The 26,554-nt window shown below is 52.2% G+C and overlaps 6 protein-coding genes across 6 annotated transcripts; 4 read left to right on the top strand and 2 right to left on the bottom strand.

The window, feature by feature from the left end:
* Positions 1 to 1,491: 1,491 nt before the first annotated feature.
* On the top strand, positions 1,492 to 4,249 carry SMAC4_09437 (uncharacterized protein; the record flags this gene model as incomplete). The annotated part of the gene is made up of 3 exons (XM_003346873.2): positions 1,492 to 1,971; positions 2,218 to 2,430; positions 2,972 to 4,249. The coding sequence occupies exons 1-3, from the start codon at positions 1,681 to 1,683 to the stop codon at positions 4,247 to 4,249; spliced, it is 1,782 nt and encodes a 593-aa protein (XP_003346921.2). The 5' UTR covers positions 1,492 to 1,680.
* A 685-nt stretch (positions 4,250 to 4,934) lies between these two features.
* Positions 4,935 to 7,681, bottom strand: SMAC4_09438 (uncharacterized protein). The gene is made up of 2 exons (XM_003346874.2): positions 7,198 to 7,681; positions 4,935 to 7,149 (listed from the first exon to the last, which is right to left on the bottom strand). Exons 1-2 carry the CDS (start codon positions 7,286 to 7,288, stop codon positions 5,114 to 5,116), a joined length of 2,127 nt encoding a protein of 708 aa, XP_003346922.1. The 5' UTR covers positions 7,289 to 7,681; the 3' UTR covers positions 4,935 to 5,113.
* A 3,539-nt stretch (positions 7,682 to 11,220) lies between these two features.
* Positions 11,221 to 12,874, bottom strand: SMAC4_09439 (uncharacterized protein; the record flags this gene model as incomplete). Its single annotated transcript, XM_066090957.1, has 2 exons — positions 11,221 to 12,493; positions 12,552 to 12,874. The coding sequence occupies 2 exons, from the start codon at positions 12,872 to 12,874 to the stop codon at positions 11,221 to 11,223; spliced, it is 1,596 nt and encodes a 531-aa protein (XP_065946652.1).
* Positions 12,875 to 13,196: 322 nt separating this feature from the next.
* Positions 13,197 to 16,117, top strand: SMAC4_09440 (uncharacterized protein). Its single transcript, XM_024656011.2, has 2 exons — positions 13,197 to 14,352; positions 14,555 to 16,117. Exons 1-2 carry the CDS (start codon positions 13,357 to 13,359, stop codon positions 14,921 to 14,923), a joined length of 1,365 nt encoding a protein of 454 aa, XP_024510962.2. The 5' UTR covers positions 13,197 to 13,356; the 3' UTR covers positions 14,924 to 16,117.
* A 5,204-nt stretch (positions 16,118 to 21,321) lies between these two features.
* Positions 21,322 to 22,435, top strand: SMAC4_09441 (uncharacterized protein; the record flags this gene model as incomplete). Its single annotated transcript, XM_003346877.1, has 5 exons — positions 21,322 to 21,579; positions 21,622 to 21,724; positions 21,886 to 22,019; positions 22,074 to 22,199; positions 22,271 to 22,435. The coding sequence occupies 5 exons, from the start codon at positions 21,322 to 21,324 to the stop codon at positions 22,433 to 22,435; spliced, it is 786 nt and encodes a 261-aa protein (XP_003346925.1).
* A 1,441-nt stretch (positions 22,436 to 23,876) lies between these two features.
* Positions 23,877 to 25,842, top strand: SMAC4_09442 (uncharacterized protein; the record flags this gene model as incomplete). Its single annotated transcript, XM_003346878.1, has 3 exons — positions 23,877 to 24,452; positions 24,527 to 24,754; positions 24,883 to 25,842. The coding sequence occupies 3 exons, from the start codon at positions 23,877 to 23,879 to the stop codon at positions 25,840 to 25,842; spliced, it is 1,764 nt and encodes a 587-aa protein (XP_003346926.1).
* Positions 25,843 to 26,554: the final 712 nt, after the last annotated feature.

Here is a 26,554-nt window from a genome sequence, read left to right as displayed (position 1 = left end):
GGAACTTATTTGGGGGTGTCGTTGGAGATCGGCGTGTGGGGGAATTTCCACATTCATTTTTGTGACTCGCACATCCCTTCCACTTTTCACCTCTGACGATGGGATATTCTTTTCCTAAGAAGGCAATACTTAGAAAGGGCATAAGCTTCGTAGGTATTCAATCAAGGTCGGGCCAGTCAAAGTTATGACCGATACAAAGCCGACATCCACATTACCTGTAGGGAGAAAGTTGTTGGTGAGAACTGTGTACACGGTAAGCTGCTGTGTCACCGTCGCAAATCAAAGATGAGTAACTTGGGGTAAGAACTTGGAGATAGAACATGGGGGTCATTGATGTGGTGACATCAGAGGCGTCGCGTCGGCTTCTGGCTTCGCTCCTATCCTGGCTGGCACCCAAGATTCCAAATCTCAAACCTTGTGGCATTGGATCATTCTTTGTGCAATCCCTTATCCCCTCCGATGGCAAACGAAGGGTCAACGGGAATAAACTTTAAAAACGCTACAGAAACGCTAGAGTAAAGCCGATGACACGGCGGCTCACCGGCACCGGCACCTTTGACAGTTTGGCAGTCTCGACTGGACGGCTGGACGACTGGACGAGGGAAGGAAGAAAGGATCTTGACCTCTTCGACTGAAGTCACTTAGACATCGCTCCACGGGACCAGTTCGTGATCTGACTGGCCAAACTCAGCCGGATAGCAATGAACTTCAACCCAAACCGCAAGTCAAAAAAGGTTATCTCTTGGCCACCGCTTCTCATCGGCACCGATGCCGGTCTGTACTCCTCAGAAACCTAAAAGCCGAAGTGGTCATATGGCGCGCCCCGCAAACGACGCAACGTGGGAATTCGGATGTAGCAGTGCAGTGGTCGGTCGGTCAACCGAAGGCTGGTGGCCGGTCGTGGTTGTCATGCAAGCTGCTGCAAGCACTGCAGGTGCAGGCAGTGGCAGTCACAGCCATGTCAACAGGAAAGCTTAGAGCAGACGACAGACGGTGTCCCACACCATACACTCCAGCCATTGGGAAACAAAAGAGAAGCCGAAAAGAGAGGGCGTCAGTGGTATGCTGTGTCGATCGCTTGCCTTTTGTGTCGTGAAGTTGCGAGCTAGGGATTCGGAAGGAAAGAGCAAGGGAAGAGATGCCGGACAAAGGACAGGAACGGTGATGGCTGGTCGATGACACTGGGACATTGTGAGAAGAGATTTCTTGATAACGGGGTTTCTTTGCAGTTGGAAGGTTGGTACATTGGTATATGGATCTGGTTTTCCCCTTCATCGGATCATCTTAATTTCTTCCCATTCTTATTTCTCGTCTGAACGCCTGAACGCCCTGACGGACTTCCAATTCCTGGAAAAGGAGACCCGTCATTTTGTCTTCGTCGGTTCTTCATATCCGACCTACGACCTTGGATTTCGACTTCCGATGACGACAACAACAACAACAACAACAACAACAACAACAACAACAACAACAACAACAACAACAACAACAACAACAACAACAACAACAACAACAACAACAACAACCTATGTTTCGGACACCTGATTACCGTGACGCTGTGATAGGCGTCTAGTATCATTGATATCCTCCGTTACGGCATTACCTAAATACATCCTTCCATCACTTGCGACACCAATCCACCAAATTACCAATACCAAACCAACCCCGATACCGACACCGATGACAATGTCCTCCCCAGACCCCGAAAAAGCGTCCCCACCCGGCCACGGCCACGGCGCCGGCGCAACCCAGAATTATCACCAGCACGCCGAAAACACCGGGATGGAAACAATCATCGACGAAAATGGCCACGAACAAGCACCGCACCACGGCATGTCAGTGGGCCAATACATCAAGACGCGGTTCACGACGCTGAAGCCGGCGATGAGACCGGCGCCGAACCCGATCCGGCTGTTGAGGATGATTACGGGGAGGCAGTGGGCATTCTTTGGAGTGGCGTTTTTTGCTTGGGTTAGTTTTTTTTTTTCGTTATCTTGACTGTCGCCGATTCATTCCTCAGATGCATCTTCACTATCATCATACCTTGAAATCCTCACATCGTTCAGGTCCTGTCTTCACCACATCAATCCCCAAGTTATCAACGCAACCCACACAACTCCGCCATCACAAACTCCGACACTACACCGCCAGCCCACCCACCCACTTATCCCAGCCGCATCACATCAACACTTACTAACCTCACCCTAACCAAAATAGACATGGGACGCCTTCGACTTCTTCACCGTCTCCCTCACCGTCGAAGAGCTCGCCGAAGACTTCGGCAAGACCAACACGGACATCACATGGGGCATCACGCTCGTGCTTATGCTGCGGTCTATCGGCGCTATTCTTTTCGGTATCGCGGCTGATCGGTATGGACGCAAGTGGCCGTTTGTGGTTAATAATTTGTTGTTTATTGTTTTGGAGTTGGTGAGTTTTTTTTTTCTTTTTTTCGTATTTTCTTCTTTCTTTTCCCACCTCCCTTGCTGCTAGTGCTGTCAATCGTTTGACGGGGTTGTTGTTGTCGGTAGTGGTGATGATGATGATGATGGATTTGGGAGGAGAGAAAGAAAGTGAACGAAGTGGAGGTGATATCATGGGATGTTCCTGGGATGAAAAAGTTGGGGTGCGCCCCCCCAAATTCGGGAGCAACCGAATGATCATGACTTGGCAAAAGCATGGCAATGCATGACATGCTCGGCGGTGGGAAGGATGCGCCAAGACTGCGCCCAGGAACGCCATTGACGTCTTGGCTTTTCTTTCTTCCAACGTCGTCTTTCTTTGAGAAAGCTTGTCATTTTTTTCTTTTCAGTGTTTGGGGGGGATGGGGTCTTGGCTTTGACACTGTCAAGTGTCAACCAACCGCCATCCATCATCACCACCATTGCCGTCGTCACCACCATCACCTCCATTGGCACATCAACCTTCGACATTGCACAACCAGAACGACCCCCACTAACACCACTCCCAGGGCACCGGCTTCTCCCAAACTTACTCCCAATTCCTCGCCTGCCGCGCCCTCTTCGGCATAGCAATGGGCGGTCTCTACGGCAACGCCGCCGCCACCGCTCTCGAAGACCTTCCCCCCGCCGCTCGCGGCCTCATGTCCGGCCTGCTTCAACAAGGTTACGCCTTCGGCTATCTCTTAGCCACCGCTTTCGCTCGAGGACTAGTAAACACCACCTCGCACGGCTGGCGTCCCCTTTTCTGGTTTGGCGCCTGTCCTCCAGTCCTCATCATCGGCCTCAGATTATTGTTGCCCGAAACAGAGATTTACGAGCAACATGCTTCTGTTCGTCGGACTGCGCGCGCCACGGCTCATGGCAGTGGTGATAGGGACAAGGGGGGCGTCAGCGCAACGTTTTTAAGACAAGGCAAAGTCGCGCTGAAGAAACATTGGCTAATCCTGATTTATTTGGTGTTGCTGATGGCTGGGTTCAACTTCATGTCCCACGGCTCGCAGGATTTATACCCGACCATGTTGCGATCACAATACTCCTTCGGCGCCAACGCGGTAACCGTCACGCAAGTAGTTGCCAATTTGGGGGCAATGTCGGGCGGTATCGTCGTCGGTTACGTTTCGCAAATCTTTGGTCGTCGCATTTCTATTATCGTCATGTGCATCATCGGCGGCGCGCTGCTATATCCATACACATTCATCAGCTCGCACGTCATCATCGCGCCCGCATTTTTCGAGCAGTTCGCTGTGCAAGGTGCTTGGGGCGTTATTCCTATTCATCTTATGGAGTTATCGCCTGGAGCGTTTCGCACGTTTGTGGTGGGGACGAGTTATCAGCTTGGAAATTTGGTGTCAAGTGCGAGTTCGACGATTGAGAGTACCATTGGTGAACGATTCCCGTTGGAAAAGAATGGGGGAACGGGGAAAGTAGAGAGGTACGAGTATGGTAAAGTTATCTGTATCTTTATGGGATGCGTGTATGCTTATGTGATTTTGTTGACGCTGGTTGGGCCGGAATATTTGGGACGGAGCTTTGATGTATCTGAGGATGAGGATGTTAGGGAGGTAGCGGGGGAGGAGGTTGTTAGGGCTGCTGCTGTTGCGAATCATGGGGAGAGACATGGGTATGGGCATGGGGAAAGGGGGTATGAACAGGAAAGATATGGACTTGGGGGAGATGGGGTGGGAAGTGCCGGAAGTGGAAGTGATGCGATTGAGCAGGGGGTGATGGGGAGGAAGAGTGTTGAGGGTGGTGGACATGGGCAAGGGAAGGAGGTGGAGAGGGTTTAGGATGCTTATCTTTGGGTCTTTCCTTACTGAGCTTACTGAGCGGGGCTGAGCTGAGCCCGGAAGGACTGGGAAGGGCAGGGAAGAGGAGAAAGGACATTTTGGTTATGATGATGATGATACGGGTGAGACGATGGAAGCGAGTCGGTGGATATACCCTCATTTTTCTCGTTCTTACGATGACGACGTGGATTACGAGTTCTCCTGGACATTACGATTACCGTAGTTACGATATTTGACCTGATATAATGAATGAACATTTAAATACCTCTACCGTACCTACCATACAATCCCTATCAACACCCAAATAGGTATGTTACTTGACTCCTTGAGTGCCGGTCATCGTCGAAAATCTTTCCTGGTAAAACCAAGTCAGCGTTCTTCAATCCAGATGCCGGAACTAGACCGTTGATGACAGACACCCTTCCCTGTTGTCGCTGTGCGCTCACATCTCAAGAACCAGTAAATTCAACCGTCCACAACCCTTTCTCTATCCGAAGGCGTCGTCTTGGGCATCGTGCTCGTTCTCAATTACTCCCAGCGGATCATTCCCCCCCTTTGGTCCGATTTCTAGGTAGGTATCCATCCATCCAGCGGTTAGTACATCGACGCATGAAGTCACGTTTCAAGACTCAAGAAACAAGTAAAACTGATGCGTTAGCACACTATTTCCAGTGGCAGTTATTTGGCGGCGCATTTGTTAAAGACATATTCTCATGAAATTCGTACTTGCTGTTCAGTATTCTCCTCTTTTAAACGCCTAGAAAATGCCACTGTAACTTAACACTTGTTCCTTTCGATAAAACGAATCTGGTTTCAAACCACAGCCTATCCGTTTCCCTCCTCATTACCGAAGCCCTGAACGGCTCACTCCTTATCACTGCTACTGCTACTTCTACTGCTGCTGCCAGCACCATCACCGCCTCCAACCACTTTTTCCTCCTGAACGTTTTTCTCCTCCTCAACCTCGATCTCCTCCTCCTCTACCCCCTTCTCCCCCTCCTCTGCCTGCTTCTCCTCCACCTGCCTCCCCTTCCCCTTCCCCTCCCTCCCCTCCTTCAGCATCCCCACCAACTCTCCCACCAACCCCTTCAACTCCCTAACCTCCTCTCTCAACTTCCCAATCTCCACCTCCGCATCCGCCACCTCCCCCCTCGTAATCCCCCCATTCTCTCCATTTTCCTCCTCATCCTCCTCCATCTCCTGCATCTTAACCATCTGACTCTTAGCCCCCTCTACTCTTTCCGCCCACCCATCCGCCTCCCAATCCAGTTCCCCCATCCTCTGTTCCCACTCCTCCACCGAATCATCATCCCCGTCTCCTCTCGCGCGATTAGCCCTAATTTCCTGCGCGGTACGCACCTCAATGAACGCGCTGACCAGTAAAAGGGGGGAATAAATAGTAGCCATGCACCAATCATTGATCCTTTCGTACATCTTCTTATCCATCCACCACTCCAGCGGCAGCGCCAGCAAGAAAATCTCAATGAGGTTGAAGGGGGGTATAAACACATTTTCGTCGGGTGCGCGAACAAATTGCATGGTCTTTTGCGCAAACATGGCTAGGTACTCGTCGTTGGCGTTGTCATAGATATCTTCATACGCAGAATTGTAGAGGGCAATGAGGATGTTGAGCAGGATGACCATTACTACAAAGGTGAAGCAGTAATACAGTAAAAGGCCAAAGGGATGGTTGAAGCGCTCGAACCCACTGAAATCCGGGGACTGCATCAATGCGTTGGCCATGGATTGGATTATGAACATGGCGTCTTCGACTACTTGGTCGTCTGCTTGGTCTAGACCCAGGAAAGCTTGTAAAAAGCCGATGATGATGACGGTGAGTAGGGCGAAGAAGATGATGGATTCTTTCATCATCACTTTTAGGACGACCAGCATGGCGCCGAAGAAGCGGAAGGAGTCGAGATAAAGCAAGAGGCGGAGCCAGAACATGGGCGCGGAGACGGCGAGGAAGTTGTAGGATAGAGTGTTGTAGTGGTGCCGCCAGTCGCCGTCGGAGCCGGGGTGGGAGAAGGCGATGAAGCGGAAGACCAAGCTGGTCGTCAATAGCCCGTACAGGATCGAATTAAAGGCAGACCAGAAATCGATAATGGCGAACCCGGCTTTCCAGATCTTGGCGAACTCGTCGCACATGAATCCCAGGGTAAAAGCGTAAAGAAGACCCTCGATCACATCGATATGTCCGCCGGGATTGACGCTGTTCATCGCCAGTGTGTAAAGAACCAAGTAGATGAAGCTAATAAGCATCTGCGTCCAGTTCTGGTACATAGGCGCGCGCATGCGATCCGGGTCGAGATGTGACCAAAACGAAGTATTATCCTTGTCGCGATACTCGACGAACGTAGCCGGGTCGTTTTCGTCCTGCACCAGCCAGCCGCGCCACAGGTAGTTGATGCATTTCTGGTAGCCCGACGAGCCGATCACCCTAAGAGCATGCAAGTCGACTGCCTTCTCGACCACGTTGGACGGCTTGGTGGGTTTGTTGTCGATCATGATCGAGTAGCGCTTGAGCAGGACCTGGTGTAGCAGGAAGTTCATGTCGTCTTCGGTCTCGATGATCTGCTTGGCAATGACTTCGCAGGCTACGGCGCGGAGGGCGTGCAGGTCAGCGTCCCAGAGCTCGACTTCGGCTTGGTGTTTCCACCAGCGCTTGTTAACCAACAAACAGTAGACGACGCATGAGCGGTGGTGTTTGCCGCCGGCTTCTTTGGCGGCTTTGAGGACTTTCTTGGTGATGATCTTGCTGTTTGGGGAGGTGATGTGGTCGACGGGCAGCTCGAGGGGAACGCATTTCTCGATCAGGTGACGGATGCGGAGGGCGATTTCGGTGACGGTTTCGGCGGGGATGGCGGACACGAAGGAGTCTTCGCGGTAGCTAGGGAGAACTGTGGTTGTTAGTTGGGTTGTCTTTGGGAAGGGAAGGGGTAACGTACGTCGTCGACGATGTTCGTGCCACCAGTGATCGTGTCGATGAGGTGGTCGGTCCAAACCCAAGAGGCGCGTAAAGGTACCGAATCTCGCCATGCTGCTCAGTATGACGCTGTCGTCGATGCGTGCCGCGTCGAGCTCAAGATGGCTGTATGTCGCTGCGACACGGAAGCAGAGAAGCGTAGAAGGGCGAGAAGACGTGAACGAAAGAATCGAGGAGGGAAGGTCAAACAAGATAAACGAAAGACAGTCGTCGTCAAAACAAGGAACCAGCACAGCTGCACCTTATCGGAGCTTTCCCGTTCAACGAGTGGTCAGGTCGGGTCGTGTCGTGTCGCAGTCACACTACCCAGCAGAAGCAGAGCGAGTAGCAAACAGAAGCGACTGTTGCTGTTGGTGTCGAATGTCCATGGCGACGGGAGGGGAAGCGACGAAGGAGGGGAAACAAGGGGAGGGGTTGGTGGAAGCAAGCAAAGCAAGCAAAGCAAGCTGAAAGTTTCAAGTTTCCAAGACAAGAGCTTGTCTGAACAAGGAATTAGTTGACGAAGGAAGAAAGGGTCAACTGATAATTCGACCGATAACATGGCTGATGACGTCGAGCTTGCCAAGTTCTTGGGATTGGTGCTTCACTAACAACCTTCAGTATATCCTTGGTAAGACATTGATAGTGCACGATACACAATACCCAGCAATCCATCCACGCGCTTCGGGACGAGCCATGCAGCCCGTTAGGGGCGGGGTCACAGCGCTAAATCGGGCCTGTGGTGGCCTAGAACACTCGCTGGAGCTTCGCGTGCAGAACGTCACATTCAGGACATCCCGTCGTGGGCTTGGCATTGACGACGTCCTTTGAGTTCAACGTCGGCTTCGTTTTCATATTTGATCGAACAAGAGGTCATATTCCGTGGACTTATCGCTGGTTAATATTCCTGAATGTATCGAATGAGTACCTGTGAACTATCCATACTTCAAAATGAGTTCAACCTCGTATTCCAATCGCAACCACTAACCACCCCAACCAAACGGCCCAAATCACCATCTTCCCTGCTCCCGAGTCCAAACTCGCTCATAACGCTCAGCGTAAAGCCACTATTTCGCTGAATGTTCCCTTTCCTTTCAATATCCCAATAACCCTAAATCTCCCATCAAACCTTCCTCCTCTTCTCCCTCTGCCCATACATAACCGCACCGACGCTCCCGCCCTTCCTCGGCCTTCCCCTCTTCTTCCCATTGGGCTTGGGGCTACGGGTAGCCGGCGTATTCTCCTCCCCTGGTCCTGGTCCTGGTCCTGATCCAGCCAACTCGTCTTCTTGCTCTTGTTCTTGTTCCGCAGCTGCTGCTGCCTCCTGTTCTATTTGCAGTTTCCTTCCCCTATTGCTGCTTGCTGACGGTTCCCATCCATCATCATCCTCCTCCTCTTCCTCTTCCTCCTCTTCCTCATCTGCCTCTTCCTCATCTGCCTCATCCTCATCTGCCTCATCCTCATCTGCCTCATCCTCCTGTTGCTGCTGCTGCTCGCTTCCCTGATCCCGCTCTTCTTCGCCGTCTCCTAAAACTTGTCGAAGTCTGCCGCCACGGACCCGACTCCTCGTTAACATCTGCCCACTTGTTCTCTCGCCAGATCTTCTTTCGGATGCCCCGATGGTACTTGATTTCCCGTTACGGATACTCTGACGGGTACGGTTGCGGGTACGGTTAGCTGCGGTCGCGTTCTTCCAAGTATTCTTATCGGTTTCCTGTATCTCTTTTGCTCGCTGAACAGATGGGATCTGGTTCTTGTCTCCAACAGAGTTCGCTTTGAAAGTCTTCCCCTCAATGAGGTTCTGAGCCCGCAGTTGTTTTGCTACGGGAGGATACCGATTCCTTTGTACAACAGTGTCACCGTTCGAGGCTCGTTTGCCATACTTGTCAGTGCCGCGTAACTTTGCCTCGTTGTATACCGGGGCACTTTTTCCTCGTGTACGGCGGTGCGTGGAAGGTCCTGGTGAAGCACCGTTGGAGTTCGCTGATGCTGGTAAAGAGCTAGATACGGCAGCGGCGGAGGTGATGGAGAAGGCTGATGATGATGATGATGGTGGTGGTACAGCTTGAACGGGTACTTTTGTCGGCTGGTTGGCGTAGGTGGTAGCGGGAGCTGGACCCTGTTCAGGTTGTCGAGGTGGCTGCTAACCCAGCGGTCTGTTTTGGGAAGGATCAGATCGGCTCGCGACGGGTGGCGGGTTCAATGTGGGGAAGAATCCTAGAGGTGGGATGAACTGCGACGGCTCGGCTTGTGCTGGTGTTTGGTTGATGCCACTTCTGACACGGTTGATAGCGTCTTGTCTGTCGTGAACTGCCTGGGAAGGACCGGAGGTACGAGCAGAGCCGGAGCGAGCAGAACCAGAAGGCCCAACAGAAGCGCGGGCCGGCGAAGGACTAATATTCAACACCCTAGCCAAAAACCCCAACGTCTGCCGTTCTTGCTGCATCGACCAGTGACTGACACCCTGGGCCTTATACAGGGATCTAACTTCCCTGGTCAAGTGCCTGATCTCCTTGCGTAGATGTCGACTTGGCTTGTAAAGGGCCCTGTTCCCGTTGTGGACAGAGTTCCGGTCCGCCATGGATGGAACGGAGTATGGGTTTCGGTCTGGGAGGCGGGGACGGTCAGCGGCAGTGGCAGCATCAGGGGCAGCATTAGAAGCTGAAGGTAGAAACGGGGCAGTATGAGCATGAGGGGCCAGAGCTGAAGCTGAAGCCGCAAAGGCCATAGAAGCCATAGGGGCCATAGAAGCCAGACGCTCCAGAGGAGCCGCCTCTACAATTTTTGCCTCTTGGTTGTGGTGAGCAGGCTCTTCGTCTTTGCGTAAAGCAGGGAGAGTGGGAGATCCTGATCCTGGGCCAAGTTGCTGTACACCTCCGGTGCCAGGCAGTGCCGGTGGATTTCCCGGTTCGCCAGGAGCAGACTGCACGGCTGCAGGCTGTATGGCATCGCTGTCGTCTTGGTATGCATCTGACCAGCCAGTGCTGGATTCGTCGTCGCCATCGTAATCAACTTTGCCATCGCCTTGGCAGTGCATTTCGGGGTCACTCTCAATATCGTTTCGAACCGCTTCTTCGTCGCTGGCAGGGATTTCATCCAGATCAAGTTCTGGGAATCGCAGACCACGCCTTGTGGTAGATCGGTCCTTGGATTTGCGAGTATTTGATCTTGCGAGCTCCCGGATATGTTGCGGGCAGAGTTTGATCGTGCATTGGCTGCGTGGGTTGGGTTATCAGTCAGCACACTATGGTACGTGGAGTCCATCGGCCATGATTTCAGCATGAGCACTCACCACCCATCATGGCGCCACTCGAAGCGACCTGTTGACCAGTCGACTTGCAAGCTTCGGAGAAAAGGTGGAAGTGCTCCATTGCTGCCACGCTGCCTTGGCCTTTCAGGCTCCTGGGGCTCCTCGGGGGAGCGGTTGGTCTCAATGTCAGCGGGTTGACTGACGTATCTTGTCATTCCACGGTGGCGGATCGACGGTAAAAGAGATGGGACTATAGGGGTAGGCATTGTGGTGATGATTATTGGATGCTGATACTAGGACCAATATTTGCCAATGATTGATGTTGTTGATTCATGATGTGATGTGACATGGGAACGCAACCATCATTTTTCGTTCGAGTCTTTGACACTCGACTGGAATGGACCGATGGAGAGAAGGCGCCATGGTCGCCATGGGTGCGGTTTCCATTATCTTCGCTGACATTGTCATGAGCCAGTGAAGCCCTTGACGTGAAGTTGCCGTGCGGAGGAAGAAAGATCGGTGAATGGAGAAGTGACGATCGTGTAAACCAAGAATCGTCCTACCTATCGGCGATGGACGTGGTGAGATGGGATGCTATCTCGTTTCGTGCTTTACCCAGCACAATTTAGTGCCCTAACAGACGCCCTGCGAGATAACATGCGATCTGTCGTGGGTGATTATCGCCATGCATAACGACATCCATCGCGGAGCCAGCTCCAAGTGGGAAAACCGAACATTCTTCAGTCAGATAGAAGGTTATAGGTCCTTCATCTTCCCCTGCATATACCCCCACAAACTCTCGAAAATGGCTTGATCATGTCCTTCCCTCCAAAGCAACACCACCTTCGTGGCCCCATCCTTCCCAACTTCAACCACCACCTCAAATCCCAGTTTGCACCCCTCTTCTCTTGGCCCATTCCCATCGCCACCGTCACAATCACCGTCCTTCTTCTTCTCCTGTATAACCTCTCTCATCTCCCTCTCCCTCTTCCTCCTCCAAGCTCTACTCCAAACGTTTCCCCTTGCCCTCCCAACACCTCTCATCCTCTCACCATTCCACTCCCAACTCATCATTTCCAGTCCCTCCAGAGTGTTCTTCACCCTTTCCACCACGTTTCCCACCTTATCTGCCCCTTTCCATGTCCCAACCTCCACCCTCACCACCGCCGGCAGCAACTTCTTCCAAACACCACCCACTCCCCTTCCCTCCTTGTCGCCAGCTCTCATACCCCCAAAACTCCACCCCACAGCCCACCGCTTCGTCTTGTTCCCCTGGACCAGTTCTGTGACCGCATAATTGTCAATCTTTTCCCTCCTCAACCTCTCCACTACTGTCTCCAGCGAAGTAACCTTCCCAACCATGCTCGTATACCACCCCACCTTCTCTCTCAAAACAAGCGACTCGTCGATCATACGAAAGATATGCTTCACCTCCCCACCGTCACATACCATTTCCACTTCAGCGCCCGTGCAAGCAGTCAGTGGTGGCCTGCTCTTCTTAGCTGCCGAGGAAAGGAGGTCGTCGGGAGAGGAGTAAAAAGGGGGGTTACACATTGTGAAATCTACCCTTTCTATCCCGCGCGCGGTGAGGGTGGGTGAGTCGAAGGGAATCAGTGGTTGGTCCGGTGTGTGAAGTAACAAGGTGATGCGGTCCGGAAGGTTGTTGAGTTGAACGTTACGTTGGGCGTAGGATAAAGAGTGGGCGTCGATGTCGGTTGCTATGAATGACCAGTTGGCGTGTTGAGTGCAGCCTAGGAGGGGATAGATTGCTGAGGCGCCGGTGCCGATGTCTAGGCCTATTAGGCGCCTTTGAGAACCAGAAGAAGGATGAGTCTGGTCAGGGTGATAAGTTGAGGAGGAAAGCAGGGAGCTGAGCCAGAGGATGTAGTTGTGCCTGTTGGGAACAGGAGGACAGAGACGATCAGGCGGCAGCTCGATTTGCAGACCGTAGTCAATTTTCAGGAGGGTTTTGGTTAACTGCATTACTGCGGAAGGGTCATTGAAGTCGAGTTGGTTTTTTGAATCGAGGCTTTCATATGAGTATCAGTGATGTGATCATGACGGCGACGAGGTTGAGAGGAACGTACAATGGCGCAAAGTCTGGGTCTTTCAGGCCAAGGTATTTGAAGCTGGGGTCTTTAATGTAGAGATTCCGAAAGTACTCTTCCGTCCACTTGCGTGGTGCAGTCCCGGTTGTTACGCCGGTCTGGCCGGGTCCGGAAGACGGGGCGCTCCGGACATTGGGGGTCGGCTTGGTGGTGGCTTCTTGCGCCGGCTGGGGATCATCATTATTTGTTTGTTTTTGTCGTTTTGCCTCAGGTTCGCGGACTGGACTGGTCAATTGTCGTTCTTCCGCCGGCCTGACCGCATCAGGCTCCTCATCCGCCGCTTTCCTCTTGTTGGTTTCCATGATTGATTCGGGTTGGAATTCGCGGGCGCATCATGTTGCAAAGTCGTTGAAAGGTGGAAGTTCGTCAACGTTGAGAAGCCCTGCGGACAGTGACGGCGGATGCTGCAGTACAGCACTGTAAGGATCGCTGTGACGGATGGTTTGTGTGAAGGATATCGGGGGCTAACAATGCCGAGCAGAATTACCTAGGCACACTGTTAGTGTCAGTTAGTCACCTGGTTCTATCGATAGCATTACGCACAGACCATGCTCATTGCCTGCCGCGAACTGATAGCTGTTCCAATCGGTGCTCAGTTGATTCCTCGAATTGTCACCGAAATAACAATCTCGTCACCATTACTATTTCTCAAACATCACGCCTGCTCCTCCATTCGGCTACACTCCGACCCCGACTTTGGACACTTGATTGCTTCAGACACCCGACACTCCCGATTACCATCCAACCAACCAAGCTCCCCAACCCTCCGTCATTACGAAGAAACATGGCCGACCAACAACCAGGCAGCGGTGCCTCTACCCCGAACCCAGCTGCTACTTCCTCCTCGAACCCCACAAACAGCCGCTTTGCCCCCCAAAATAAGACCGTTCAAGAGCGCGTCTCCGACTCGACAGTAGGCCTCGTCAACCTCGCCGACTTCCGCAAGCGACGCGCCGAAGTTCTCGAGCAACAGCACCGTGAAGTTCGAGAGGCAGCCATTGCTGCTGCGCGGGGGACCGGGACAGTCGACACAGATACCAGCGCCGCAGCAACGCCGCTAGACCAGTCAACAACGGGGTCGCCTGCCCCTGGCACTGACGCAGAGAATGGAGCGACGACTTCAGGACAAGGGGAAGGGAAGAGCAGCGAAGGCGAATTCCAACAGAAGAAGACAACAACGACGACGGGAGAACGAAAAGCGAAGAGGATAAAGACCAAGAAGGCGTTGGTGAGCTTCGGGGACGAGGAAGAGGGGGAGGAGGAGACTTTTGTTGTGAAGAAGAAGGCGAAGACAGCGGCGAAGGACGATACGGCGAAGACAGACGGCGAGGGCGGAGACAAGAAAGAGGACAACACGACAGAGGAAGCAACAACAGCCACGACAACAAACCGCGAAAGCAGCGTCGACGCCTCCGACGTCCCAAAGAAGAAAATCGTCAACACCACCGCCCCCATCATCCCCCGCGCCCTAACCAAAGCCGCTCTCCGCCGCGAAGCCGCCGAGCGCGAAGCCATCCGCAAAGAGTTCCTGGCCAAACAAGCAGCCGTTAAGGCATCGGAAATCGCAATCCCCTTCGTCTTCTACGATGGTACCAACATCCCGGGAGGCATGGTACGCGTGAAGAAGGGCGACCACGCCTGGCTGTTTCTTGACAAGTCACGGAAGGTGGGCGCGGAGAGGGGCGTGGGGCAGGACAAGATTCTGAATGCGCGGAGGGCGTGGGCGAGGGTTAGTGTGGATGATTTGTTGCTGGTTCGGGGGAGTATAATTATACCGCATGTGAGTACATCTTTCTTTTCTTCTTCGCATGGTGAGGAGGGAGAGGTGGTGGGAATGGGTTGCTTGCGCTATGCTTTCTATGATCTTGATGCTGTCTATTCCATCCTCTTATGCTATCCCCAAAATGCGAAATGCAAATGCAACTGCTCGCTACCAATGCTATACCAACCCCAAAACAATGCTAACCCCCTCTCTTCCCCAGCACTACGAATTCTACTTCTTCATCATCAACAAAACCATGGGCCCCGGTAACAAGCGGCTATTCGATTACTCCGACGACGCTCTTGTCCCCTCCTCATCGGACCCCGCCTCCACATCTTCTTCAACAGCTCCCTCGATCGATTCCGCAATCTCAACACCAGCCTCCCGCCTCGCCGCCCTCCCCGAAATCATGACCCTCGAAGGCGCAAACGACGACCCCACCTTCACCAAAGTCGTTGATCGTAGATGGTATCAGCGCAACAAACATATCTACCCGGCGAGCACGTGGCAGGAGTTTGAGCCGGAGAAGGATTATCAGAATGAGATAAGGAGGGATTTGGGCGGGAATGCGTTTTTCTTTTCGAGGTGAGCGCTGACCGCCGAACCGACTGGGTTGGATTGGAGCGGATCGGATAGAGGTAGCGTTGTTGATAGCGGGCGATGAATCGAGGTGTTGCAACGGTTTTTGCTCGAACTTGGCTCGGTGTGTTGTTTTGTCGTTGCCGCTTGGATGGTGATGGTGATCCGACGGTCGACGATGTGATTGCTATGTGTTGTGGTGCATGTGTATGCCTCAAAGGCGGCGCGACTGCGCTCGTGGTATGCGAAGCGATGCTTTCGACGCCTGCGACGCATTTAACTCGGACCGGCGCTGGGTTTTCTACCGAGTAGCTCTGTCCCTGGCCCGGCGAGGCGACGTTGCGATCGCGGTCCTCGATCGTCATTTCTCATTCGACAGAGTCCGTTCTCTTCAAACAGCAGTCGTAAACCGTTCAACCGCTAACAGGCAACACAGCAGCCTGCACCCCCGTCATCAAACAACTCAACCCCCAAATCATCAACCCCAAAACAATCCACCCCGGCCAAAGCAAGAAACACAACAGATTCCCACCAGGGCCCAAGATCCATACAAAGAACTCGAACTCGATCTTCTTGCGTATCTGGCGAGCCTTGCGACTGTCCCAGATGTTCCAAGTAACGCTGGCGGTCTCCATTGTGATTGTTTTGACGAAAAGGAGGGTGCGGTAGACAAAAAGTTTGGTGGCGAAAGAGGTCCAGAGCAAGATGAGTTGGACGACGGAGTGGAGGAGGCTGAAGCACCGGACGAAGAGGAGGAGGGTGGCGCTGAAGATGAGAGAGAAGAGGAGGGCGTGTGTTTGGTAGAGGGTTTTGAGGGTTGTTGAGAGTAGTGGTCGGAGTTGGGAGATGAATGATGTTGTTGTCGTTGAAGATGGTTGTGGCGACTTGTAGTTGTTTGTTGCGCTTTTGTTCGCAAGCGTTGTTTGTGTGTTGGCAGTAGCCGTTAATTTTGTTGTTGTGGGGGTTGTTATGGTTGTTCTATTGGTAAGCGTTGTTGGATTGGTGGTCGAGATAGAGATACTTCTCGGAGTATCTTTCTTTTCAAATGCAAGAGTCGTAGAAGTAGATTCGGAAGAAGTACCGACCGGGCTCGAACGTCTGAGGAGCGCCATGGTCTTTTATTTATTTTCTGTGCAAAGTGGAAATGATGCAGCTCTGCAGATCCAACAACAGAAATCCCTGCGTCGAGATTCGGTTCGGTCTAGCCCGCCACTTTCTTGAAGCGGTGTTAATCCTTGGTAAGAGATGATGCGGCTTGTTGGGGGTCGAATCGTCTCGTGGGTTGGTTGTCGCTGGTTGTCTCTGGTTGGTCTGCCTTCCTTGTCGCTGAACGGGGCGGTGATCTCATTCGAGCGGGTCTTGTGACGGTGTCTGGTACAAAGTTGTTGGTACCAAGCAACGTAACAGGCCGGCAAGCCACAGCGGTGTGGTCGATCCTAGGCTTCCTTTTTCAGGGTTTCCTTTTCAGGGTTCGATTTTTTGGTGTGTCCAGATTCGGTCAACCGAGGAAAATCAGGGTCATTCGAATGAAGGGTCCAATCTGGGGATCTTCGTTTGTTCGTGTCGTCAAGGAGTTCCGTTGAGGGTAGGGGTTCCAGGTCGTTGTACGGCACGAGGTCTTTGATGTTGCGGCGTTGTGGTCGGGTGCCCTGAAGATGGGACGGAATTGAAGCAAAGTGGATGACGACCGTCGCTTCGTTTCGAGATGAAAGGGATCGGTTACTGAAGGAAAATATTTGGGCTGAGGGGTTTAAGATAAACTTTTTAAGATTCTTAAGATTCTGGAGATCTCTGGTAACGGATCCAGCCCCTCCTAGGATATCTCATGGAAAATTCTCCCCAACATCTTTAAGATTCGAGATTCGTACACTTTCCCCTGCGTTCGTTCGAAGCGATGACATGGAAGCAGATAGGGGCAGAGTGGGTACTCCTCAGAGCATTTCCAGCGCTTTCAGTGGTGAGACAAGCTGCCGAGAAAGCTGGAATGTCTTGGCGGCTCGTTTTCCCATCGCGAACATCTCTTGTGTCTCTCCCAGCCACTCTTGTTGACAAGACAATTGTTTTCGTCGGTCAGGCCCAGGTGCTCAGCATTCCCATCATCCCCGGATTTTCGATTCGCAGACTCAATGATGACCGTTGGTCCCTGAACGTGGGATGGTCTCTTGCAACATTGGTGTCAGCTGGTCTCTTTGGTCAATGAACAATGGCAGATGACGTTGTTTTCTCGTCCATTGTTTTTGTTAGCGGTTCATCCGGTCGCGAGGTGCTTGGTTGGCCGAACCTCAACGGGCGCATTCCCGACAACAGGGGCACAGGGGCAGGGCAGGCACTGCCGGCCTGTGCGTCCCGCTGCACCTGCGCTGTTGCGCGACGCCATGCGGGCAGCCACGGCGCTGTGGACGCTGTGATGGGACCTGAAATGGTGAGGCCGGGACGGGCGCCGAATCGTCATCTTTTTTCTGTCGCAGGACAGAGGACTGGAGGGTTGCACGACATCGACAATCTGACAATCGCTTCGAGGAACAGATAATCATGCACGGCATGTCAACATCGAGTATCACTATTATGAGATGGTATTTTGGCATCCAGAAATGTTGTTTTCCCATCTTCTGCTTGTGTCTTGCGTTCAAAAAGCCCAATGTGATCGCTGCTCGGTACATCGTCTCCCGATCTGGCCCGCATCTCAATAAAATACGTCATAGGCTCCCCAAAGACCCACTGTTAGAAATCGCTGGAAAGCCTTGCCCAATTGCTAACTCCCAATGATTGCCAATGAAATCGAATGAAACGCGATGACGATGGTTTCCGATCTCTGCAACTTCTGTGCCCCTCGGTGACGGAAAAAACTTTTGTTTCTTGGCGGCGAAGGAAATACGCTTCATCCGTATGGTCGTATATCGAGTGATGAACACGAGACATTGGGTTCTCAATTTTCGAGATGTCGTTCATTGAACTGGTGCTCCAACGCCCATCGCATGGTCCCTCAGTCATCAACTGTAATCCTTATGAACAAGAACCCATCACGAAGCGACCGAGAGCTACCCCATGCTTTGCGGCTGGTGCCGAAAGTCGTTGCAGATTCGGTTTTGGTTTAGCCTTTCTTTTCTACGTTCATCCACCGGGATCGTATTCACGATGCATGTATTCAAAAGCCTCCAGTTGTTTCGCAACATTATTTCATGACAGCACATTCCTTTCAAATATTTGAAGTAACTTTCGACCCTTACCCATGGAGAGATCCGCATTGACGCCATCGTCGTCTCTAAGCGAAACAAAATTCATAAGTTCCGGCTCTCCGGGCCGTTACCGGCCGGTCAAGTCGGCTTTGTGCTCGGAGATGTGGGTCCCGTGGGAGGAGGTGCTCGGAAGAAAGTGGATCTTTGTCGGAAGCTCAATCCATAACCCATCTCTTCTACCTTTCCACCTAAAATCGCCAAATGGGTTACGAGCGATGAAGGAACTCACCATAGAGATAAATAAAGATATGGAAAGTACTTAACACCTCGCAGATTGCTTAGCGGCGGAATGGCGTCGAAAACATGCCGTGTGAAAAAGCACGATCCGCAACTCGGGAAGGACGAGCCGGACTTGGAAAGTCGCAAGTGCGTTCAGTTTTATTGCCGGGACTCACCAACAGATTGCGCAGTGACTGCCGACAGAATCTGTTAAGCAAAGCTTCTTGGAATCATGATCCACCTTCCGGTCATTGCCGCCTTCCGTGAATCCAATGCCCGGAGGTTCACATCATGAAGAACCGAGAAAAGTAGAGCGGCTTTGACTGATCTTCGTCGGCAAGCTATCACTTTCCGAGGCCACCAGAAGAAAACCCGGTCCCAACAGTAAATCGAGATGGAAGAGGTCATCGTTTCCGGTGGCCGACCCAAATCGCTGTGGTTTTGCCTGTCAGCCTCACCATGCAATGAGGCCTCGATAAGATAAGGGTTTTTTTACGTAAGCAAGTCAACGACATCCCATTTGCATCGCAGAGACACTCGATCATTCCAGTCATTTGTTGCCAGAAGTCACTCAGATTCTTATTGCATTACTTCTGAGTCATGACCAAACATGTTGACTCTTGTGACTTTCTTGACGCAGCGTCTTGGGTGTATGACCGACTGCGTCTTGAACCTTGACCGGCCCCGCATAGTTCTAGGCAGCTGCATTCTTGCAAGTGGAAAGAACGACTCGATGGTGATGTTCATCATCCACATGGAACGACTGATGCAACATCATATTCTGTGAGTCCTACGGGGAAACTCGCGACAGGGTCATACCCCTTGCTCGTGTCCTTGACGAACTAGACGGAAGTGCCAAAGTGAGTCCAAGTCTATCTTGATTCTTTGATGGCGATTCACGTCTTGCATTCCCAACTCTATCCCATTTCACCTTGATAGTATTCTGCCTCGACCTCAAGCTTGAGTATAAGCACATTGGCAACGGAAATAACAGATAAAAGGCACGTCACCAACCACACAACCAGTCCTTGAACATCCCACATGAGGAAACATCTAGAACGCAAAACAACGTACCTGGTAATGATAACGATATGAGTGGTGAGCTGGTGGTAGAGGCATGACTACATGAAATGCTGAGTCATTGAACGGGAGAGGAGTGATCGTCGGTCTAATTCTTCAGCTATAAAAGATGTTAAGTAACTTGAGTTTCGCATCCTGCTCTTCTATTTACTACCCCATGTGTCCTCACCTGCCTGGCGCATCATGTCCCTCGTTCAGTCCGTCGTTGTACGCTCAAGGCCATACAAGCGCAACCCAAGCTCTCCCGGCCATTTTAGGCCAGGGCAGCGGTGTGAGACGCCGTGGACGTCGTTGGCATTGAGCGACACAGCGGAACCGACCGGTCAAGACCCTCGTTGGCCACCATCAAACACGGTTCACACAGACAATGCATTCTGGCATTCTCCCTTTTCTCGACTTGCTAGCAGCAGGACACAGGACGGCGACAAGGACAAAACGCAATTGCCATACGATGGTGCACAGACATGACCGGAGGCGTGATCAATCCCTTCCAGTGGTGGCCCATGGTGGCCAAGTCGGCATGGGTGTTGGAGCATATCTGGTGTACGGCCAGGACCGGACACCAATGCCTGCGAAGTTCCCATTCCATTTCGCGCCGCTTCTCATGTCGGTCCTGGGCCGGTGGTTTTTGGACGATCGACATGGACGTTGGCCTCGCGGCGCCCGGGCAAGAAGTTGGCGTCCCGGTCAAGATTCGTTGTTTGCGCCCCCTTGGAGCCAAGAAGAAGTGCTGCCGTTGCCGCAGCCTCAAGGGCAATTGCGACCCTGTGAGTTTCTTTTCAGGTTTCCCGTACGGGTCTGGCGTTCTGTTAACGTTTCAAGCTCATTGGTCTCATGGCTGGAGACGCCTCCGACGCCTTCGCTCTGGTGAATTGGGCCGAAACCTTCTAGGAGAAGGAGGATGGCGAGTTTGTATGGGAGGAGGCGGTTCATGCCCGTGTCACTGGTGAAGTCCAGAAGCTGCTGGTCAACTTCGACATCGTTGAGCAGGTCTCAAGTGGAAGAAGAATGGACACCAGGCTCTCCAGGCCGTTACACCCACTCCGTCATATGGGCAGGAGGGTTGCCTAGCCCTTGATGCATTGAATCACACACTTCCGGATTGGATTCAACCTCACCGCCGACCATCGCCCATCCCTCTTTTCTGCTTGCGAGCAGCTTCTCTTCGCGCGAGGCGTAGTGCCTGACCAGGGTCCGGGATTGAAGCGGGGGTAACGGGCGGCGCCGGGGGAGAACGGTCCCATGGACACCATCATAATCGTCGCGAAGAAGGGTCTCACGGTGTTCTACGACCCGCGATCGCCCAAGAGACCCGACACTAGACATGGAGTTAAGCCACACAACTCTCATCAAACGCCACACACCATTGGCATAATGTTTGATGTCTTGTTCTCAAGCAGCCGTCACATACTCAGACGCTGCCAGCTGGCTCTGTCACTTGGGGCGTGTCCGCTAGCCAGGCGGAGAGGACACTCTGCCATCGAAGTAGCATCAGTCGCATCTGCGAACATTTCATCTCACCTTTGGTCGACACGGTCATTTCAGATGCCTGGAAAGGGATAATCGCATAGATGCCGTATGCTTGCTTGTGATTCTGCTGGAAAACTCGACGAAGTTGAGCCCCACCTTCCACCTGGTTAATTCTCGAGACGAGAACAGATGGAAGGTGGGGTTGTGCCATCCGTAGGAAGCTGCGACCGTTTGCAACTCACCAAATCTACAAGTGCCAAGACATTCTTCTTCTGGCCCTGCCTTTCCACCCACAATTCCATGACCCCTCAATCCGGTGTTCCCAACTCATCCTCACAAAATATACCTACGCCATCATCACAATACAACCATCAACCCGAGGTATCAACAGCAACCAATCACCATGGCCAACAATCGCAGACGCGCAGATATGAGGATTGGCCTCCACCTCATGCTGCTTCGGTGGAGACGTTGCTCACCTTTCCTAGATCCTCCTGCCCAGCCCACGACCGTTCCTCGAGAGGCCGGTAATCCTTTCGACGCCGCCTTTGATCTCGAGCGCGGGTTCCAAGGACGCTTCCAGTCTAAGGAAGCGTTTGAGGAGTACCAACGCGAGTGCCTAGCGCAACGCAACGGCCAGGATAAGGCGCAAGTGGACCTAGTAAAATACCTGGGCTGCCTCGACGACCTTCCTGTCACCTAGGCCGACAGAGACGTGTGGCGCAAGAAGCTTTTCGGCGCCATCCGCGACTTCTCTGAGGTGGAAAATCAGGCTCGTCGAAAGGGTCAGAGCACCAGGGTGCAAGGTATGTCAGCTCGAGCACGCTTTCAACTGTCTCGCATTACTGGACAACGCGAGACTCCCGCTTTCCCCTGGAGATTTGTTCTCTTAACTCCAAATAACTCTGAACTGAACTCTGCTTCGCAATACACTTGAACAAATATGCTGATTATTAACTAACTGCAGGTATCGCTCAAGCCAGTGCTAGTCCGCAGTCAACTCAGCCGGAAGCCGCCCCTGTGTTTATCGAGAACACACATGTGAGAAGAGCCCGAGCTCTTGAAGATGATGAGGTTGAGATGATATCTTACGAGCTTCTGGTATGTCCCTCCCCAAGAGCGATACCGCCAGCCCAAACTAATACTCAATCACAGGACATAGTCGAAAAGGCTCACCAAGGCCAGGTCAACATTGGCAACTGGGCTGAAGGCGGGCAATGGACCTTCCAGCAGTATCCATCGTTTGCTTCCAGGGTGGAGGCGTTACTTCATGCCTTGAAGGTACGTTGCCATATTACACATGAGACTCCTCAAGATGAACAAGCTGCCAATGGCTCCGGTCACACTATCAGATCAACAAGGCCGTACCTGTCAGCTTTGCTGACCCAGACTATATTATGAGATGGGCTTGCGCTCCTGCCAAGGAGGTCGTGAATTCCGAGGAAAACCTCCACGCTGCTGCGGTCAAGCGAGAGCAGCTGGCGAGTGCCAAGCGGAGAACAGAGGAGCCCGAGTGAGCAAGGCTCACTTCACGCCTTCCCAATATCTTCGTGTCATGCTTCCTTCTCTGCGCGCCAACACCACAACGAACAACTTTGCCTCTCCCTTGGGCTTTGCAGGCTGCCGCCGAACACGACGTCAGCGAGAATTGGTACTGGCCTTGTCTCAGCCGCGGTCATGTCTGCCGCTTCGACCTCAGCACTACAGCTGGTCGCTGTGTCTCCTCAGGTTGACACATCCAAAGTGTGCGCGGCCCCTCTCTCCAAGGATGGGCGGTTTACCTGGAGTAGTGCTCACAGTCGACGATTCAACTACTCACGACGGTCTAGTGAGAAGCAGAGGTAGTCTCTATGTTTCTTTGTTTCTTCTCTTTCTACTCTTTGTGTACATGATCTCCTTCTTCTCCTTAGTTTACAATTTTCTTCTCTTCCCATCATGTGCATTCTGGCTTTTACTTTATTCCACATCTCACAATCAAGACGTGATCCATGTCCTCAGTTTGTTCTCTGCTGCCTGCGACCTTGAAAGACGAAATAAAGATCAAACCGAGGTAAGCCAAACGCGCTCTATCAAACATTGCTTTCCGCGTTTATGGATGGACTTTATGTACAAAAAAATGTTTGTTGTCAAGATGGCAGAATGTTGCAGAGATTAAGGGAGCAAGAGCCCCCTTACAAGGCTAGATGCCATCGCGGATCTTTTCTGTCATGGAGCCGTAAGTTTTGGTTGTCACTTCTGTTGGAAGGCTTGGGATAGTTACCTGTACACATGCGCCAGTCCTGGAGGACAACAGCAAGTGGACGGCGTTGTGATTTCCACCAAAAGCGGCTTTTACTGTCAACTGGAAAGTCTATACGGGTTGAGAATACGACAGGCCTGAAGTACATCGAGCAATGTCAATTTCGCTGTCACCATCACTCTCTTTTAGGTCATAGAGTATTGGAGCGTCAGTTTGTTGGTCGTTGTCACATATGCACAAAGCATTGAGCAAGGCTCACTTGACGGCGGAGGTTCGGAATTCTCATGACGGGGATTGGTAAACGCCCTTATTTTGTTATCAATGTTTTTTTCTCCTCTTCGTCATTTTAGGTCTAGTTTCTTTTCGTTCTTGATCATCCTGGAATCTCACTATTCATTCTCTTCCATTCGCAAGGGAACATCAAGTGATCAAAGAAGCTCTTGTAAAAGAAATCTGTGTGTAAGGCAACTGGGGGACGCCGGGTCCAACAATAATGGAGCTGACTCACTTGGCTTGGGTTTCTGTTCTGTCAAATCGAAGATACTAGAATCGAACTTTCCAATGGCCTCTTGGCACTGGGATATAATCCGTTACGTCTAGCAACACTCAATGTTTGACTTTCTTATAAGAATGGCTCTCGCCGTTGAGTTGGGCCATAGTGTCGTTGTTACTGGCATCGAACTGATAACTCCACTACACGAGCTCAACCAGCCCTTACCATGGCAGAGGAGGCGCAAACCACGATATCCACCATGGTTACAGATTCATCCGAGCCCAATCGTGATGGGGAGATTCTTGAGGAAGGACTCAAGGAAGGCGCCACCCAAGAAGATGGTTACCAAGGCTACATTACCACTCAAGAGCAAGGTGATCGTTTGCGACAGCGCTATAATGCGCTCAAGAACGGAGAAGATCCCACCCTGTTAAAACATGCCAACAGCGTGGATGACATACCGAGGACGGAGTCGATGCTGATGAGTTGGAGAAAGAAGATTTACGAAGCGATCACGGATTACAGGAAGTCTCCCAAACATAACACACCCGCAAAAAAGACAACCGCCACTGAATCCTCTGCGGTTGAACCTGGAGAAGAAATCTCTCCCGTTCAAAAGCTCAATGCTCCAGTTCCTGAATCTTTACCAGTGGCTAATGACACTGGCAAATCGGCCAACATAGGCCCCGCCGGCGACCACGCTGACAACACTCCGGATTCAAAGAAGAAGGACACTCCTCAGACAAGCCGCATCAAAGCGTTGAAGCCACTCGAGGTGGAGCTGATTGCGCATGAAATCCTGGTTTGTCACTGCCTGTCCTCACATAATCGCTCGGAAGTCTCATTCTAACAAATCTACCGTATCATCACGCACAGTCCCTGGCAGTGGAAGCCCATAAAGGGAATACCAACTACCCGCCTTGGGCGTTTATTAAAGACACCACCTTTGTTAACCCACTCGCGTGTTTCCGTGACTACCCGAACTTCACTTTGAGGATGGAGGATGTTCTGGAGGGTCTCCGGACACAGAAGAACATCGTTTACAAATTCACGATATTTGACCCGAAGATGCGGGCCGTGGCTACTCCCTCCGCTGAGACATCCGTGCGTCCCTTTTTCCTCGCATCCTACGCTTTTCCGCTTCCACATATTCCTCCCTATCCGTGAACCCGACCGTTCGACTAAAACTTTGTTCGGGGCTAATCAAGCTCATGTCTGACTCCCCGATACAGAAATCGAGAAACAACGCCAAAAGCAACGACCGTAGAACCACGGTGTACTCCGCAGGGAAAAAGGTACTGACAGAGCAGGAGAAAGCAGCCGGCATTATGATGCCACCGCCAAAGACATCGCGGGGTCAAGGGAGTGGCAAACAAAGAAAGCCTTCCGGCAACATCCCCTCATCAAGCCCTTTGTCCAGGTCTGATACACCAAGCAAGCCTCCTACTTCCAGCGGCAATCCGAAAGGCAAAGGCAAAGCAACTGTTTCTTCCCCTCTTGCTCCAGCTTCCGCTTCTGCCTCTCCTTTGGCGGTAGCACCTGGTCCTACTTCTGCCTCCGCTTCTCCTTTCGGTTTTCCTTTTGGTTCGCCTTTTGCTTCTAGTCCTTTGGCTTCACCTTCAGCTCCTTCCCCCAGTTCTACATTTATTTCTGGAGGAGCACCGCATTCAGCAAGCCGCACCTACACCCCGACCTCCTTGCCTGCTTCGAGGAATCCGCCGCCCGTTTACATGCAACAGCAACAACCTTCACCACAAGTCGCTAGAAGACTGTTTACCCCCACTTCCCGCTCTGACTCGGGGTCCATGTCAATGTCACGCTCCGGCTCGATGCCCTCCATCTTCACGCCCCTGGGGATGGATACGCGGATTCCTCCGACTGTGCATCCAACCAACCCATCGCTACATGACGATACGAGGAGAGCGTCGGCTTCTGGGACACCTGCTCATGCTTCTGGGTCTGACTCTGGAGCGGCGGCTGCGAGTGCGAACCGGAGGAACGGAAAGGCGATGGGGAAGGGAAAGGGGAAAGAAAAAGGAAGAGAGAGGGTAGAATCGAAGAGTCCCCCGGAGGGAAGTACCCCGAAGAAGAAGGTGAGAGGCGAGGAGGATCAGGATAAGTCAGGAAAAGAGAAGGATGAGAAGGAGAAGGAGAAGGATACGACGAAGGTGAAGGAGGAGGAGAGCGAGTGAGTAACTAAAGCTGATGAGGCGGATGGACGCTGTCTATGCACAGATTGAGATACGAAGGAAACGGATACGGGAAAGATCACAGCTGGTTCAACAGTGGCATCGCATTCTCTATAGGTCTTTCCTTTCGGAACACCTTTCGTTAGACCCCTTTGACAATCAAAGCTTGCTCAGAAGGGAGTGTGCCTGCTTGACGGGGTGAGAAGACCAATCCGGCATGCTACGTGGAATGACTTGGACGGTACTGACGGACCCCCAAAGCTGCTACTGGTATATACCCATCGAACGGATAACACACAGGGTGTCTCGAATACATCAGCTTCGTGTGGGGCGAGGGACAGAGGATGGAAGATTTCGGAAGTGGAACGGAATTCGGAAGTTTCGGATCATCAGGGAATAGGATAATGACCTATAGGGGAGGGGCTTGGGAACCAGTGGTGGGAGATAATGGTAAACCGTTTGCACATCCCTCACGCCCTCCCTTTTGGGATTACGTCTCATGCCCTACGGGAGGCGGAAGTAGACGTTAAAAATAACAACAACAACCTTTTGGGAACATCCTGAGGCCTCAGTCAGTCAAAACGACGAATGCGACAGTGGATCAACGCCTGCCATTCCAGGTACAGATATACTCATTGGCAGCTGCCAGGTGACAGATTGACACCGCAAGATACATTCCGAGGGCAGGAACTCAACTGCCATAGGGCGGTGAGAT

The sequence above is a fragment of the Sordaria macrospora genome, chromosome 3, assembly GCF_033870435.1.
Source record: "Sordaria macrospora chromosome 3, complete sequence".
NCBI classification, from domain to species: Eukaryota; Fungi; Ascomycota; class Sordariomycetes; order Sordariales; family Sordariaceae; genus Sordaria; species Sordaria macrospora.
The sequence above is the reverse complement of the archived record's forward strand: the minus strand, read 5'-3'. Positions and strand labels throughout refer to the sequence as shown.